General features: G+C 41.2%; 2 protein-coding genes across 4 annotated transcripts in view; one reads left to right on the top strand and one right to left on the bottom strand.

Moving 5' to 3' along the window:
* Positions 1-10,009, top strand: part of NUFIP2 (nuclear FMR1 interacting protein 2) — a 145,181-nt gene extending 135,172 nt beyond the window's left edge. For all 3 annotated transcript variants that reach the window (XM_002718913.5, XM_051825376.2, XM_051825375.2), the window contains one exon: positions 1,563-10,009. In XM_002718913.5, the coding sequence (XP_002718959.1) occupies positions 1,563-1,615 (53 nt within the window). In that variant the 3' untranslated portion in view covers positions 1,616-10,009. The remainder of the gene's footprint in view (positions 1-1,562) is intronic.
* Positions 10,010-10,980: 971 nt separating this feature from the next.
* On the bottom strand, positions 10,981-17,786 carry CRYBA1 (crystallin beta A1). The gene is made up of 6 exons (NM_001082130.2): positions 17,752-17,786; positions 15,703-15,767; positions 14,618-14,736; positions 13,537-13,678; positions 11,507-11,649; positions 10,981-11,128 (listed from the first exon to the last, which is right to left on the bottom strand). Exons 1-6 carry the CDS (start codon positions 17,780-17,782, stop codon positions 10,981-10,983), a joined length of 648 nt encoding a protein of 215 aa, NP_001075599.1. The 5' UTR covers positions 17,783-17,786.
* Between the last annotated feature and the right edge of the window lie 644 nt (positions 17,787-18,430).

Raw genomic sequence — 18,430 nt, 5'->3', positions numbered from 1 at the left:
TTTTTTTTTTTTTTTTTTTTTTTTTTTTTTAAGATTTATTTGTTTGTTTGAAAGGCAGAGAGAGGTCTTCCATCTGCTGGTTCACTCCCCAAATGGCCTCAATGACTGGAGCTGGGCCAATCAGAAGCCAGGAACATCCTCCCGGTCTCCCATGCAGGTGCAGGGGCCCAAGGACTTGGGCCATCTTCTGCTTTCTCAGGCCAAAGCAGAGAGCTGGATCAGAAGTGGAGCAGCCAGGACTTGAACCAGTGCCCATATGAGATGCCAACACTGCAGGCCGCGGCTTTACCTGCTTTGCCACAGTGGCAGTTTTACCTGCTATGCCACAGTGCTGGATCCTGTTTTTGTGATTCTTGAGACAGAGAGCACTCCCATCCCTTATTTCATTGCCCAAATGTTCATAATGGCCTGGCTGAGGCCTGAGCTAAGAGCTTGGATCACAATCCAGTTCTCCTATGTGGGTGACAAGAACCTAGTTACTTGAGCCATCTCTGCAGCCCCCTGGAATCTGCTAATAATTAGCCAAATAGCTGGAACCAAGAATTGAACTCAGGTACTCTGATATGGGACATGGATGTGTTAACAGCTTGGGCTGATAAACGCTTGCTTCCATTTGCATTGTTTAAAATGAATGTTGTCTTTATTTGATGAAAAAAAAGAAAAGAACATACATCCGGGAGCTGGAGTTGTAGCATAGCAGATAAAGCCGCTGCCTGCAACATTGGCATCCATATGAGTGCTGGTTCAGATCTCAGCTGCTCCACTTCAAATCCAGCTCCCTGCTAATGGCCTTGGGAAAAGCAGTGGAAGATGGTTCAGGTGCTTGGGCTCTTGGCTCCATCCTGGCCATTGCAGCCACTTGTAGAGTGAACCAGTGAATGGAAAACCTCTCTCTGTGTCTGCCCCTCTGTAACTCTGAGGTTTATAAATACACAAATAAATCCAGCAAAGAGCTGGATTGGAAGTGGAGCAGCCAAAACTTGAACAGGCACCCATAAGGAATGCTGGCACCACAGGTGGAAGTCCACAGCACTGGCTCCAAGTAAACAAATCTTATTTAAATAAATACTCAAAATTTTTTCAGTATTGAAGTATTGATGACTGTAAGCCTTTTTTTATCCAACTTTTTTCAAATGCATTAATTTTATAATTAGGAATAACAAAAAATCCTTTTAGCTAAGCTAAACATTCAGTAGTCTGTAGGAGTTGAGACCTTTACTCTCTTGAGGACCTTGTTGCTGGAATTCTGTTAGAATGCCAAATATCCACTTTTAAGTTGAGAAACTGGGTCATGTGACCAGGAAGAAGCTCCTGGCTCCTGGCTTCTGCCTGGCCCAGTCCTAGCCATTGCAGCGATACTTTAATGAAGACACTGTCTGACTGTAGTGATAGTACACATTTGTAAAACTTAACTCCTCTCAGCTTGTGTTAATGCAAATTATAAATGACTTTAAATTCTGTTTTCACAAAAAGGGTGGTTCAAATGATGATTGTTTGAGACTTGTTTTTGAGACATAGAAGGATTCAAACCTTGTTTTTTTTTTTTTATTTTAATTCTCCAGATCCCAAAAGGATAATCACTTACAATGAAGCCATGGATAGTCCAGATCAATGAAGGACCTGACTGCCTAATTGTAACCTTTCTGCAGCATTAGAGCCACCGTTCATGGGGGACACAAGGCTTTTATGCTCCTAGATCTTCAACGCAGCAGAGGAACCATAAGTAGAATCACAGGATAATATATACAAATATATATATATACATATATATATATATAGTTATTTAAAAAAGGCAACTGAAAGTAATTAGACTTCTTAAGGAATCAAATTTATTTCAAGAGACTTCACATGGTTATTTAATCTCCGGTACTGAATAGTTTTGTTTGTTTTTTTTTTTTTCCTTTGTTAGTTTTTGTTTTTAAGTGTGAATGCAAGTGATTAATGATGAATACAGACTAAACAAGCGTGGTTCTGAAGTTCCTGCTGTCATCAACTTGGGCAACAAATGACCCACTGGAAAGGCAAATCCACTTAAGATCTTTGTATGTTGTTCTGTGACTAAAGTGATACACTAATCACGGGGAACCCAGAATGATTCAACATTTTCCCCTACTCCTCCCTTGATCTTTTGCTTTTACTTTAAGCCCTGCAAGAATGCTGGATAAATGCCTTGAAGTTTGCAGGGTTTTTGGGGGTTTGTTTGTTTGTTGTTTTTGTTTTTTGTTTTTTTGTTTTTTGTTTTAGCATGTCTTGCCAGGAGTTAAGCAGCCTCTGTGGGGTGTGGGGGGGGGGGCGGAATATTTTCTTTCTTTTTTTATTTTTTTTTTTTATTTTTCTTATGGGGTGGGAAAAAGGGAGGGCATTAAAGTTCTACAGTTCTGGAATAGTTGGTGGGTACATAGTTAACTTGGCTTGATTACATGTTGGACTTAAAACAACTGAGGAATCCATGATTGTCATTTATAGAAAAGTTGCAGAACAAGCAATTGGCTTAGATACAGAAAAAACAATTCCTTTGTCCAAATTTAATGTAATTGTACAACTGGGAGCAAAAATATATTCTGCTTTTCAACTGTAGGTGCTCCAGACTTGCTCTCTGTCACTAACACTAAATGTGCTGTTTTCCTTGTTTTTCATCAGACATACAAGAGAAACTTCTGTATCTTTTAATTTCTCAGCAAAGTCTAAAGGGGGGAGGCAGCCCATGAAAACTAAAACTTCATGTTTTTAGCGAGTGAAGAGGTGATAGAACCCTGCCTGTAGGTGGTGTACAAACTAAGCTTATTAGCTTCTAATTATATCTTAATAAATATATTTTATTATTAGAGCAAAATGGGTTTTTTTAAGGAAAATAATGTGAAATTCTCGAAATTATCTTTTGGGCAGAGAAGAGCATTAGCCCTGTCTTACCATCACATTGCCATCCTGTTGCACTGCAGCTTGTGTATAGCATGCTAAAAAAGAGTGTGTGTGTGCAGAAACTAAGGGTCCAATTTAAGTTGGGTGATGTTAGTGGCATAATAACAAGTTCTCTGGCCTGACAGCATCACATCACACACACAGAGAAATTAGTATATCCATGTATGTCAAATACAGAGTAAAGTAGCAGGGCATTTATTTAAAGAGTTGTTGTCTTCTAATAAAAGTAGACCGGATCCCCTGGGGGTATTTGGGGGAGAAAGTAACTACTTTTGCTCTACCCCTTTGCCTAAGAAATGTCCAGTTGTAAGCGACTGTAGTATGGATGGGTTTTCTTGTTCTGTTGATTATTTGAGACTTCTAACAAGTAGTTCATGAAAGAAGCTGTTGGACTCAATATAGAATAGAGAAAATATCTTTAGTCTGGATTTCTGCCCTGCTTAGATTTTTTTTAAGAGTATAAGCATGGATTGCCAATTCCACTTGATGTAAACAAAACTTTTTATACATAATATATATATATAATAACTTATTGTATCAGTCCAGGTTCAGAAACTTGTGGTAGGCCAGTTCCAGATAGTTTCATTTCACCTGTAAACTGTATCACTTTTACTGATAATTGTAATTTTCAAATGTATAATATGTTTACAGATGTGCCCTGCATTTAGTCTGCCTTGTTCTTTTGATTTTTGTTGAGTCTCCTGCCTGCTTGCCAAAAGCTAGGATGCTTCAGGCCCATGTACAATTGAAAGCAGAGGCATCCTTGAGCTTTAAAGCATTGAACAAACTGGAAAATGCAACATACCACATACTGAAGTGAAAAGTCTGTGTTTGTGTTTTTAAATAAAAATTTTTAAAAAGTTTTAAAAAAATATATAAGGTTGATTAAAGAAAAAAAAAAAGGCTCCAGTTTGTTTTACAGGTTTTAAAGTTCTGCTGTGTGTTCAATTGCCTTGTGTAACCACTTGTCGCCTTAGGGCCAGATCCCCAACCCTCCACCTCCTTTTTTAAAATGTCCATTTTGCTTGCCTGGAATCTTAAGGTTCTTGTCTCACAACTCACATGAAACTTTCTGGGTTTGTGACATATAACAGAAATTGAATGACTATATATTTAAAAAAATCCAGCCCTCATCTGAATTGGGCTTTTTAACTTAGAAGCAACACTTAAATATCTTTAAGGCTGTCTTTTCTAATTCCCTTCCATATCCACATCCCTCAGGCCTCCATGTTCAGAGAAGCCAAAAAGAATGTATCCCTTTCTCTCTTTGTCCAAAGGTTTTGAGAGTCTCACTTCTAAATGAAACAATGCAACATTTCACTTTGATTTCTCCACTGAAATTTCCTTGATTATATGGTTAGAGGTATGCAGTAGTTAGGAATGTCTGTTAACTTTCTGGGAACCCTACTTGCCCCGTCATATTAAGTGTCAGTATTTTCTGGGCATTGGGTTAATGGACTTAATTGCCTAGGTTCAAGCAGGACTTTGGGACAAATCTCCGTTGTGCTGTTTGGTAACACTTTTAACTCTACTTGTCGCAATCTTTCTCCTTAGGTCCTCACACAATTCCTTACAGAGCACTTATTAAAAAATCTTAAGAGCTGATCTGTTTTCTGATTATTTTTGTGTAAGCTTCTAAACAAACTTCAGCTGTGATTAATTTAGCACATTTAAATAACGTTGATGTGTTACTGTTTGGTATAATGAATTTTCCTTCAACTCAGAGTATTAGTACTGTAGCATAAACCAAATACAGTCTAGAGGGAATATTTAACATCCCTCCATTATAAAGACTGAAAAAGGAGTGTGTGTATGCGTGTGTGTGTGTGTGTATGTATGTATGTATATGTGTGTTGAGTGCTTGTATGTGAGGAAAAGATGGAGATGTTAAAAATTAGTAAATGAATATGTGTAAGATGTTATATTAGTATTCAGAGAATGAAACTTGTATTTATTTTGTGCCATTGGTTTTCATTACACAGAAAAAAGTCAGGTGGTTTAAATTCTTAAAAGGATAGTATTTGAAAAATGGCACTAAGAATGAAATCATGACCTATTTTTTTAATAGCTATGAAGATGCTAATTATTGATGAAGATTTGTTTTTAAATTTGTCTTGATTGTAGGCGTCTGTGTCACATACCACTCATGTAGATGTCTTGAATAATCTCCCTTCCCCACAAAAGACAGGGTGTATTTATCTTTTTATTCACTCCCACTTTGCTGATCTGAAGTTAATTGCATAGTCTTTCCTGTAACCTCCTTAGTAATGAACCTGCACATGAAGTGTATTTACAGAAACTGTAGTAGTAGCCCTTCTTCCTCTACTTTCTAGGAGGGGATCGCCAGTAACTAGATACTATGTTAATGACAGCTTTTTTTTCCTTCTTGAAATAAATGGCTGGAGTTTGTCTCCATTTTAGAATTTTGCTGTCCTCTTTAATTAATCTGCTTACATAGTCATTACTCAGAACCTGCAAAAATTATATACAGGAAGAAAAGTGCTACATTGTTTTTTCAAATAACAGTTTTTAGTGGAAATATGACAAACCTCAACTATGGAAATTGTCCATAATACAAAATGTGTTCCTTCACAAAATATTATATAGCAGTGGTAGTTTCATACTTGGTTGTTAGGCTTGTTGCTAACCCACATCAGAAGCATCTAATGGTTTATCTTTTGTAATGCTGTAAACTTAGAAACACAAAAAAGCCATTTAGTGTGAAATTGTCCTGTACCGAATGACCACAGGCAAGGAAATCAGAAGAGGACTTCACTCAATTTTAAATTCCACTAAATAAGAAAGGAGCCACTTTTGAAAAGCTTTCTAAAGAGAAATAGGATAAAAGTCCAATTGCAAAGAGTTGTGGATATGGTTATGGCAAATGGGCCATGTCCTCAAATAAAGGATGATCCCTCTTGTATGCTTTGGCTGACTGCATAGAACAAAAATACAGAATAGGGGGCAGATACATAGATGACCAACAGTAGTTTTTATGATCAGGTCTATTGATGTTCTGTCAGTAAAGAATCTCCCAATTCTAATAGGGCAGTTCTACCCATAACTTTGCTGTTTTTGAAGGAAAGAGGGTAGGATTTGTTTATCTCCCTTCCTCCCAGTTAACTTGTTAAAAAGGCATGGGTGGAGGACCAGACTAGAAATGTGAGTAGCTTCTCTTACGTTTGCCAGAAGCACAGATTAGAATTAGTTCTTAACATTGATATGTTTATTAATGTAATTGACAGAGCACCAGTATTTTATGGTGAAAATGATGGACTTTTGCTTTGGGTATCCTAAAATATTTTTTAAGATGATACATTCTGATATGTGAGAACCAGGAATGCCCCGGGTTGGTTTAAAGAATGGTAAATCATCGGCTCCACTCAAAAACACTGCTTTACAGGGTTTAAAATTAAATTTCACAACATTTTGCTGCTCAAGAAAGGTCTTAAGTAGTTAAAGGATGCTGGCAATAGTATGAATATAGTTTTAAGTTATCTGTATAATACCCAGGATGGTGTATTGTTTTTACATTGCTGGGAGTGTCAATAGCAATTAGAGGCTAGAAACTATGGAACAGCCATCCTCAAAGGTGATGGAATTATTGATTCAGGCTTCACTATTCATAGTTTTGTTATGTCCAGAGTTCTAAAGCCATTTTATAATACTGCAGTATCCCTTTTCTATAGCCTTACTAAAATTACAAACTACATTATTAAAGTTAAGAACATTTTCCAGTTCAGTTTCACTTCCGCTGTATATAAAAGTGTACTCTGCAGACCCACAAACCAACTTGAGGTAATTTGTATAGCTTTCCTTACACCCTTTTTTCCTCAGGTGCTAATAAATAAAGGCTCCAAAAATGGATACTGCTCTAGTAACATTTGCTTTATTAAATGCATATTTCTTTTGGTAGATGTAAAGATTTGGTATTAACAAGATGGTTTTAATATGTAAATTTGAATGAATGCCTTTAGTTTTCCTGTTTGTCTATTATTAGTGTGTTTTCATTTATGCTTTATAGAGAGGAGGATCCTTTCATGATCTCAAGTACATTTCATTAGGTATGGTTGTGTTTTTAGAGTGAAAATACAACTGTTTTCTGTCTTAGATTAATTCTGCTGCTATGAGAAACTGAAAATCAAGAATGTGATGCACTTTTTACATTTCTATATACCATACATATACCATAGGTTGCTTTGACACCTTTCCTATAGCACAGCCACTAATAAAGATGAATGAATTATATAATTCTCTTTGGGAGGGAATCAGTACAGATAACTAATCCATAGTTGGTATTGGCCAGTGAAGGACAGACAGTAAATTTAAAGAAATAAAAATACTATTAACATTTCACTTTTTGGCCTTAAAATGCTCTACTACTGAAAATATTTTAAGCTTTGTCTATTACTCCATCTCTGCCTCAGAAAGAGGAATTGGGTAGAATGACTTAAAGGAAGTGTCATTGGTTTGTTGCTGATCATTTAGGAAGAAAACAGTTGTCTACTGTATAAGCTGGGGACTTCCTTTTTGTATATGGAGGAGAAATAATGCTGTCCTGATCCAGTCAGACTTAGCTTAATCAAATTCATCACAACTCCCAACTAATTCTGCTTCTCTAGTATATTTTTCTTAGCAAAGATAAGTAGAGTAGGAGTGCTGCCTGACGAGGAAAAGTCATTTCTCTAGCACATACTCAAATTTGAAGGAGATGGAACCCAAAATAATGGGGGGGAACACCAAATGAGTTGGAGGTATAAGAGGAAGAGTGTGGTCCAAAGTTATCTGGTTATATTTTGATGTTGCCAATATTGTAAAGCCAAAATTTTAATTTGCTTATTTAATATATTTGTTGGCCAGAGATCTATTTTTATATCAATGTGCCTTGCATGTATATTAAAATTTTTTGGAAAGGCCATGTAGTAATGCCTGAGATAGTTGATGGTTCTTACCACTCACTGACCTTTATGCAGTATGAAATGCTCATTCTATTGCCCAACTGGTGCTCTCTGTTTAAAGTTATAGACCTTGTCAAACTGGAACTATTTTATAAACTGGGGAAGTGAATTTTTTTGTTGTTTCTTTTTTGTTTTTAGTCTGTTAGTGGCTGTTCTGTAGTGGGAAATAGTAAAAGGATTTTTTGCTCTCTTTCCTTCCCCCCTCAGCACCTTCAAGTAATGTGATGACACCATTTCTTGTGTGCTATGAAAAAGGTATCAGCTTGCTGTCTCCTTTAGTGTTATTTAAAAAAAAAAGAAAAAAGAAAAAAAAAGTGTTATAAGAAGCATTGTTTGCAAAATCTAGGAAGATAATGAAGTCCACTCTAATCTGGAATTCTATATGAGCTATGAATGAACCAAGTTACCGGCTTTCCAACTTTAAATTTTCTATTGTTAAAGCACCTTGCTTAGAAAATTTTAAATATTTATGTCTGCAACAACTGTCTCAAAATAATAAACTGTGCAATTCTTGTCATTAAAAAAAAATCTGAACTCTCCCTACTGTGACTTGTTAGTTTCTCTGTATTTTCTGCCAGTGTAAATGTGAAAAGCTTTGCTTGCATTACGTTTTAGAAATGCATTTTGCACACTCGAATTTTGCCGAAGCTCCGTGAAAAGGTTAGCTCTAAGTAGATGAATAAAGCTATGCACATGTTTTGAAAGTTTTAATTGTGTGTCATTACCAAAAGTGACTTATCTGTCCTTATCTTGCTGTTAGCTTTACCATCTTTGGAAACATGACAAAGTCACAGTTCTGAGATAGCTCATCACTGGAACTAGAAGAGAGCTAAAATGGCACCTATTTTAATAAAGTTCAGTTTAAATAAGAACTTGACTTGTATCTGTTTAAGGGCTCTTCTTGAAACAGGGCTGTTTGATCAGCTTTACAAACCATTGGATGCTCTTCCTCAGTGAAATTTGTGTTTGATGAAATAGAAATAGGAAATAGTTCAAACTGAAATGAAGGAAGGACCTTTGCCACACAGAACTCTGAATTTTGTCTTAATCCTAGGATAGCATTTTTATCTTTATTGCTTTAGCATAAACTTAGCATACTGAATGGTTGCTTTGAGATTAAAATCATTTAAAAATCAAAGCACAGGTTTTGAAGATAATGTGTACCTTTATAAAAACTACCCATGCTGACTAGAACAAGTTTGGACATTGGGCACATTTGCTTCAATTGCTGCAACCTGCATGTACTAAACCGCTTTATTTCACATGTATGTGTAACTTGATTGTGTAGATGTACTGGCAGGTTTTGCCAATTTTTTTAAAGATTTTTTAAGCTATCTTTTCATGACCTTTGTAGGATAATTTTTAAGTAGAAGATACTACTCATGACATTTCCCCATGCTCCTACATATAATAAATTTTCCATTTTATACTTTTCATATGTATAGAAGAGGGTTGCTTCTCTGTCATCAAGTGTGTTCCTGATGTATATTGTTGACTTTGAAAACATGGCAAAACTTTCTGTATCTCTGTTGATAGTGGCAGTTAAAAACTCAGTCTACTAGTCAAGACTTGAAAGATGGTCCATTACCCATTTTAAGCAGGAGTGTAGCAAGCATCATCTTAGCGTTTGGCTGTGCTTGAACATCTGTCAGTAGTTCATTTACATTCAGTCTTAGAACATAACATGTTGGAGGAGAAAAGTAATTTCTGTGTCTTGTGCACATAGGGATTTAGCCAAGTTACCTCTTAATTTAGGGGGAAGGATAATTAGTGGGCTACAGTTATGTTAGAGGATGTTTCCCTTCCCTTCCCAAAAAGTGTAAATGTTTGTTTTGCCCAGTTTAAAAAAAAATTAGGTCTTTTCTAGATGTAAGAACAATGGCCAGGAATTTACCCTTTTGTTAAATGCTTAGGTCTTTGCTATAGCTTTTTCTGATGTCATGGATTCTGAGGAAGTGTCAGTTACATGATGATCTTCCTTTATTGATGTCTTCATGTTCGGTGTTTTAAAAATATAAATTAAAACAATACCCAGATTTAATTATTTTATCAGGAAAAAAAAACCTTGAGAAATTTGTAGCTCAAATTAAGAAAATAAGTGTACATTGTTGAATAAAAAGTTTTAAAGTTTCTGAGGTGTTTGTGTTACTATCTGTTGTGTGCTCTGCTAAAAATATTGCCAAAAACATTGTGACATTGGTATTGATTCTTTTTTCCCCCAAAGGGTCAGGTGTGCAGTCTGTAATCCTGATTTTTTTGTTGGGTTTTTGAAAAGCAGCTGCCGAGACGTGCAGGACGTTGACTTACACTCTTTGAATTGGGATAAGAAACCAAAATTGATTTAAACATTTAAGCTGCCAAGAGTCTGGGTTTATTCAGAGCTGTATATAGAAGTACATGGCAATATGCATTTGAGAAATTTCATGTTGAAAATCCATGCTAGCGGCTGGCGCCACGGCTCACTAGGCTAATCCTCCACCTTGCAGCGCCGGCACACCGGGTTCTAGTCCCAGTTGGGGTGCCGGATTCTGTCCCGGTTGTCCCTCTTCCAGGCCAGCTCTCTGCTGTGGCCAGGGAGTGCAGTGGAGGATGGCCCGAGTGCTTGGGCCCTGCACCCCATGGGAGACCAGGAGAAGCACCTGGCTCCTGCCATCAGATCAGTGCGGTGCGCTGGCTGCAGCGTGCCAGCTGCGGCGGCCATTGGAGGGTGAACCAGCGGCAAAAGGAAGACCTTTCTCTCTCTCTCTCACTGTCCACTCTGCCTGTCCCAAAAAAAAAAAAAAATCCATGCTAGCTAGCCATCAGCATTTTTAGCATTAGGGAATGGGGTGAACAGTCATAAGAGACTATTGAGAGGGTAGTTGTCCATGGAAGGTGACTTGTAAGGACCCAAAAGGGAATTGGATGTACGTAAGCGTGATTTGTGTAAATAATTCAGTCCACAAAGTTTTCTGTTTTTTTTTTTTTTTTTTAAATGACATTTATTGTGGATTTCAGCAGCTAACATTTGGAAGCAATGTCTGGTGAGCAGAACATAAAACTTCATTCTATAGTACTTAGTAGGGTATCATGCTTAAGGAATTCTCTTGGAGCTTTTAATCCACTACTGTTGGATGCGGCGTATCGATTGGATCTGGGAAGTCTGGGCATGAGAACCCCACTCTCTCCAGTGTTTATAGTCTCCTCCATGATGGTCACATTCCAAGATATACTGATAGCCACGATATCCAGGATACTGGTAGCAAACCCAACTAGAAATTGCAAAACATTACATTATTAAAATTAGCTAGGAACTTGTTCAACATCCCACCTCTTTCCTCAGCCCAATGGTACAGGATGCTCTCTAGGCTTAGTGAACAATAACCATCCTAAACTTGTCAGGCACTATTCATAAGCATAGTATGTCTACAACCGGTTAGAAACAAGCCTTGGTCATGAAAAAGGGTGTAAGTGGTCAACAAACATTTCTGTGGAGGGTGTGCCCAAGGGAGGAAAACTTGATAACTGACATCCATAGCACTATGATGCCAATGTATGGAAGCTGATAAAGCAGAACTTGTGATGTGTTAATATTCACAGGGCCTACACCTGAAGTAGACTTCGTGCTTCAACTGTGATTTTGCACTTACGCCCCACATTGTATCTTCATGGAGCCAACTTCATTGTTGAACCAGCCCATAGCTTGCAAGGAGGGGTAGTCGTCACAGATCTCCCACTGGCGTCCAATGAAGTTTTCTTTCTCAAAGATGGTAATCTTGGACTCCTTATGATTCTGTATTCAAGAAATTGATTTAAAATGTCTAGTACCTGTTGCAGTTACCATAGCTTGGTTCTTTATGATAGTTTCCAAAATTGAAACATTCGTTTTCTGATACACAAAGGAAATACATGGTCACTGAATGTGAAAAGATTCAGGCAATACAAAGATAAGGGGGAAAGTTACCCATAGTCCTGTTCAATTAAGTTTAAATACTGTAACATTTCAAAGGGTCAAACCTGATAGAATACTTTGGAACCGTGTAAGCAGTGAAGAAGGTATGACAGAGCCAGCCAAGGGATTACTATTCACTAGTGCGGAAAAAAGTGTCACAATAGCCTATATGTGCAGAAGTGGATATGAATATAACAGCATTAGAAAGGTGGAGACTTAACGTGTACGAAGTTCAAAAGTGGGCAAAACTGACACCCCTGGTAGTGGAAAGGGAGCAATTGGCTGGAAAGGAACACCAAGGGAATTTCATGGACAGGATGGACATCATTCAGATATGGTTAATATTGATTGTATTTATACATAATCTTTAAAAACTCAGAATGTACATTTAGGGTCTGCATTTTTAATGCATGTCATCTGTACCTTAGGAGAGAAAAAAATGTAGTTTAAAAGTGAGGGGAAGGTATTTGGTGCAGCAGCAAAAAAGTTGCCATTTGGGATATGAGCATCCCATATGGGAGTGCCTGGATTGAGTCTTCCTATCTAGCTTCCTGCTAACTTGCACCCTGGCAGGCAGCAGAGGATGGCTCAAATAGTTGGGTCTGTGCCACCCACTTGGGAAATCCAGATTGAGTTTTGAGCACATGGCTTCACCTTTCCTAGCACTGGCTGTTGTGGCATTTGAGTAAACTAGCAGGTAGAAGATGTCTCCTCCCCTCTTTTCAAATAAAATGAAAATAAAACAGTTTAAAAATTGAGGTGGGGAGCAGCAGTTGAGACACTCCCCCTCATTGGAGTGTCGGTTTAATTCCTGACTCCAGCTTCCTGCAAGTGCACACTCTGGGACATGGCAGTGTTGGCTCAGGTAATTGGTTTCCTGCTATTCATTGGGAGACCTGGATTGGGTTCTCAGGCTCTTGGCTTCACAGCCAGTATGGGCACTTGGGGAGAAAAATCAGTGGATGGGAACTCAATGTGGGAGGCATTACTCCCATTCCATATCTAACTCACTCAATAGAAATTTTTAAAAAGTGAGATGTAATCATTTCCAGATGGGGAAGTATTTTTTGGGTTTCAAGCTGTTTAGGTTACCTTTGAATATTGGTAGGACTTTGAGCTACGGTGGGATTATCAACAACTAAAACCATGAGAAAAGTGACATAGGCTAGAGACTGAAAATTTAGAAAGTTTCAGCCAACCTCACAATATGGAAATCACTTTCAGCATACCCCTGAAAGCCATCCTGCTTCTGGAGTCTTCCAAAGACTAGAAGCATTCCAACATGATGTATTATTGGATGATGTTTAGTGTTGGAAACAATGTTATGAATCAATGCAGGTAAGAGATGCTGGAAGACTCATTTCTTCAGTCATCCTCACTCACTGAAAAATTACTTAAGCATTTCCCTGCTTCTGCAAATTGAAATTTAATTGGCCAAGGATTTACTTTCTACTACACATTATTTTCACTAGTTTTTGTATAGCACTTTAAATTGGGCTCTGGTATCCACTTTCTGCCGCCAGTAAGACCCTACTTTCAGCTTAAAGGAAATAACCACCTGGTAGAAAAAAATCATATGGCAGAGAAAGAGGGAGCAGTATTTTTGTTTTCTGTTTTTACTTTTAATTCTTTCTGCCATGTTCATCATTACCAATAGAAGTAATATAGATGGCACTTTGTCCACACCCCCTCTTTCCCCATCCCTCACATGACATTTCAGAGACTCACGGCTGAACAGATGGGGCGGAAGGACATGAGACGCTCAATATGATAGGCGTTGCTCCCACTCCAGGCATCCCAGCGAGGGTATTCTCCTCTCTCCAGGATAAACTGTTGCCCACAGAAGCTGGTGTGCTCATAACCAATCCAGCTGCCAAAGACAGGTAATGGTGTTTGTTCATGGTGTCCAGAGTCAATATGGTCTCATGGGAAAGGCATCTCTCATTTTAGATCATAGTGGGATAAAATATCAAGACGATCCCAACAGAGCCATACAAAGTAATAAACATCACAAGACGTGGCGGGTGAGCTGGCAGTTACACTAGCAGCTTTGTGAATGTATTCGTTTTGGGATTATCCACTAAAAAAGAGTCTACTTCACTGGGCTGAGTAATGTGTGTTAGAAAAGTCCATCTTTCTCTCCAAGTCCCCTGTTCTCTATCTAGACTAGTAATTATTGCTTTAGCTCTAGCTAAACCTGTTGGCTTACTCCTAAGAAAGCGAAGGGAAGAATGGGCAACTGATGAATTACTAGTCATCTATTTCCTTGTCACTTTGTGAGTTCCTTCTCTTGCTTCCCCATACCCATACCTTCCTTCAGCTCAGTCTTTCACAAAGTGGGTTTCAATTACTGATGATGTCTTAGCAGGTTACCATTTTAAAGGACCTAAGAGCTTTATTTTGGTGCCACAGGTCTGCTCTGGGACATGCAGGCCAAGAGTTACCCACTAAGGAGGCTGCAACTTGACAATGTCTTCTCCACCTGTTTTCTTCAGGGGGTTCTGCGGGTCTGCTGAGGGAAGCCCAGGTAGCACCTGGTGGGCTCTGGAAGCCCAGCTCTGATTACTATCACTGCCCCACCCCATCATATACTTTATTCTTTTAATGCTCTTGTTCCTTTTAGCTTTGGATTACCAACTTATGCAGGTAGTGATTCCTTTTGAAATTAACTTGAGTATGAAGGCTTCTGAGAAGTAGTGATTGGAGTCTGGGGGAATATCTTTCTTTTCCCCTCCCACTTCCCTTACAGTTCAGTGTCTGAAGGGACCTGAAATAAGGGGTCTTCAGTTCCGCTGAGATCCATACTCACGCGCCACACTCCACTTTGAGGGACCGGACATTATCAAAACTGCGCTCAGAGACATTTGGGCAGGAGCTGGTGAACTCCATCCTCTTGCCCTGGAAGTTCTCCTGGTCATAGATGGTTATCTGAAAAGGGATTGCATGGGGTGAGAGAGCTAGAACCCAGTACGTCAGCAAGAGCAGAGGCCCAGGACAGTGTCTTAACTTGTGTCTCACCCTGTGTTTTCCATCACACCAGGCACAAGATGCTCCCTAATATGGTCTCTTCGAGTAGGCACAGGGTAGGAAGGAGTTCGGATTAACACCACTGTTAGATGGTGTTCAGATGTCCAGGCTGGGCTTGCAATGTGAGGGGACTGGTTTGTAACAGGAATGGTCTGCCAGGGATGATGGCCCAATGGGCAGCCCAAGGACTTGTGGACTCATTCCACCAAGCTTATATAAATGTGGCCCAGGGGCCAGGATTCTGGGAGCCCCAGGAGCTTCCTGTGGATTGTTTCTTAGCTTCTCCAGCCACACCCACTGTGGAACACTAAAGTGTAAAAGGAGAGTTGTGATAAACCCCTTTCATACTTTCAGCTAGAACTTAGCTCTTGAATCTGGCCAGAGGACAACTCCCCAAGCTATGACTTGGGCTCAGAGTTGGCCCAGTGAGGTAGGTAGGAAGAAGAATTGAAAGGCCTGAGTTATCGGCCACTTCAGCCCATGGTTAAAACCACCTCAGGTGGGGAGTCAGGAGACCTGGGGCCTGTGACTTTTTTTGGGTTCTGGGAGCAAATCTCCATTTATGGGCCCTCATTTTCTCCACGGGCATGATTCCTTCTGGACTCTTTCATTTTGACATGATCTTAGCAGTATGGAGAACAGTGCACTCAGGAAACTGGGTATCACCTCCCATCCCGGAGCCGTCCTTCCTCTGTCCAAACATGGGGCATCTCAAGAGAGCCTGACACTGACAGCATCTGGCCCTTGCATGGACTCTCCCCTTACAGACTGTGTCTCATTGCTTGGTCACTGTCTCACAGACAAGCACAGCCCTGGTGCCTGCTCTGTTGGACTCTTCCATTTCTCAAGTCATGGGGGTAGGCTTACCTTCCATGGCCCTAGGGACCCCGGCATAGGATTGGTCTGAGCCATCTTGGTGGTTGGAAGGGTTTCTAGAAAACAGAATACACATTAATGACCTGGCCTCTGGGACGGGGTGAGGTGAGGGAGCATAAGGAGGAAGCAGTAAAAGCGGCTTAAAAAGTCACAGACAGGACCTGACATTGTGGTTCAGCGATTCAGCTGCCATACAAGGGCTGGATCAGATCCCAGATGCTCTACTTCTGATCTAGCTCCCTGCTAATGTGGAAGATGGTCCAAATCCTTGGGCTCCTGATACCCACATGAGAGACCCATATGGGGCTCCAGGCTCCCAGCCTCAGCCTGGCCCAGCCCTGGCAGTTGTGGCTGTCTGGGGAGTGAACCAGCAAATGGAGGATATCTCTCTGTGTGTGTGTGTGTGTGTCTTTTAACTCTGCCTTTTAAACAAGTAAATAAATATTGAAGAAAGAAAAGCCAAAGACGGACTTTGGCTGGGATCCTGGCTGTGCTGCCCACTTGCCGAGGCTATTTTCCCGTGGGTAAAGCTTTTCCCCGCAGTGTTACTAGAAAGACTGGAAACAACAATGCAGGTGAAGCACTGCACGAGCGTTGTGACCTCTTGAAAACTGTAGCTCCTGTCCTCTTGCTTACCTCCAGGTGACAGCATTGCTCAGTCTCACCCCAATAGAAGTACCTTGGCAACCATCTGGTCCAGACCCTCATGTAACCTGTCACCCGGCCAGCAGTGCCAGGATCCCCGCCCCAGAGGCACTCCTGATTCAAGGGCAGCTGGGCTCTGAGCCCTCTTGGCCTCTCTCTCGCCTGGCTCCCCATAGCACCCCAACTGCACTGTGGTAGTGTGTGGCTGCCTCATTCCCTCCCTGCTTCTCCACCTCCTCCATCTGCTCAGCCTGGGCCTGGCCTCCTCGGAGGCTCCTGCTTTCTCTACTTGCTTCTGCCCTTAATCAGTAGCCCTCATCATGGTACTGATCTGGGTTCCCATTGAGTCTGTTCTGGGTGAGGGTCTCAACAGCAGGACATGGCTTTCCTGGGTGATTGCGGTAGCCAAAGACAGAGAAGGGGCCATTGAAAAAGACTTAAGGAAGGAGAAAAGAAGGTGACAATCCTAGTTAACGCTTAGCAGTGGCCCACTCCATGCTAGAGTTCTAAATGCCTGTTGTGCAGTCAGATCGGTAGGATCATGATCCCCATTTTACAGCTGAGGTTCCTAGAGGATAGCAGACAATAAAGAGAACAGGATGAGTAAAGGAAGGAAAGCTAGGAGGACGGGGAGAAGGAAGAAAGGATGGGAGAAAAACAGGCAGGTGTGAATCAGGTTTCCTGACTCAGGGCCACTCAGAGCCGTTCCCTTTGCCTGGTGTCAGGCCAAGGACATGAAGCACGTGAACTTGGGGGCTACTAGGAATTTCTGAATGAGCAGCATTTCCAGCTCCCGCCCACTGTCCCTCCTCCCTGTGCCCAGGAGCCTGCTCATATATTGGGGCTCCATCCCTCCTACCCGGCCACTTTTTTTTTTTTTTTTTTTTTTTTTTGACAGGCAGAGTTAGACAGTGAGAGAGAGAGACAGAGAGAAAGGTCTTCCTTCCGTTGGTTCACTCCCCAAATGGCCGCTACGGCCGGCATGCTGCGCCATCCGAAGCCAGGAGCCAAGTGCTTCCTCCTGGTCTCCCATGTGGGTGCAGGGCCAAAGGACCTGGGCCATCCTCCACTGCACTCCTGAGCCGCAGCAGAGAGTTGGACTGGAAGAGGGGCAACCAGGACAGAATCCGGCGCCCCAAACGGGACTAGAACCCGGGGTGCTGGCGCCACAGACGGAGGATTAGCCTAGTGAGCCACGGCGCCGGCTAGAGTGGTGGTTATTGCCACACAAGTGACTCCTTTAGGGTGGCAGGAGGAGGTTCCCTTCCCCCAGTGTCCCTGCTCTTTTCCAGCTCCCCTAGGAGGCTCTGACCACTAGGGAGGAGAGCTGGGCCATCTGGGCGTGTCTTCAGGGGAAGGAAGGAAGGGCAAAGGCGCCCGCAGGGCCTTACTCACCCAGCTCCTGCTGCACAGTCTGGGTCTCCATCTGGTGCTGCTTCCTCTGCGACCTCCCTCTTTATAGCTCCGCGGCCAGCAGCCTCTGGCCCTGTCAGCACTCTGCCCTCTCTGTGCCTTTGTTCCCTCTGATCCCCTGAGCTTTGGTGCCTCAGCCTGCTGGGTAGGCGTCCCTTGGGTCTTTGTTCAAAGTGGGGATCCACAAATCCAGAGAGGCCCCTCTGCTGTGGGTCAGGCTGGCTGCTGCAGGCTTCGGCTGCTGTGGTCTGAATCTTAGAGCAGCTGGGAGGTGAGGACGGGCTCTCTACAGTGAATATTCACCCCATACTTGCTCAGGCTCCTCATACCACCCAAGAATTTTCCTAAGAACTCCCTCGGGAGGCCCTATGGCATAGCAAACATCAAAATGCACCTCGTTCTCCTCCAGGACCTGCATATCTTGTTGCCTAAAAAATGTGAAAGGACTACAAGTCTGAAATTTGTTGGGGACAAAATGGTTCATAGGGTTCAAGAGAATCTTTATTATAACTCTATGTAACCATGTAAGAGCTGAAGTCTATTACTATGGAACAGTCGACACAGGTCTCTCTGTAGTTATATTAGTTCATTGTGATTTTGCAGCTTTCTTTCACAAATTTGGAGCCAATGGATTGTTGTGGGAGGATGTTAATATATTATT

The sequence above is a fragment of the Oryctolagus cuniculus genome, chromosome 17 (assembly GCF_964237555.1).
Source record: "Oryctolagus cuniculus chromosome 17, mOryCun1.1, whole genome shotgun sequence".
Lineage (NCBI taxonomy): Eukaryota > Metazoa > Chordata > Mammalia > Lagomorpha > Leporidae > Oryctolagus > Oryctolagus cuniculus.
This window is presented reverse-complemented; position numbering and strand designations above follow the sequence as displayed.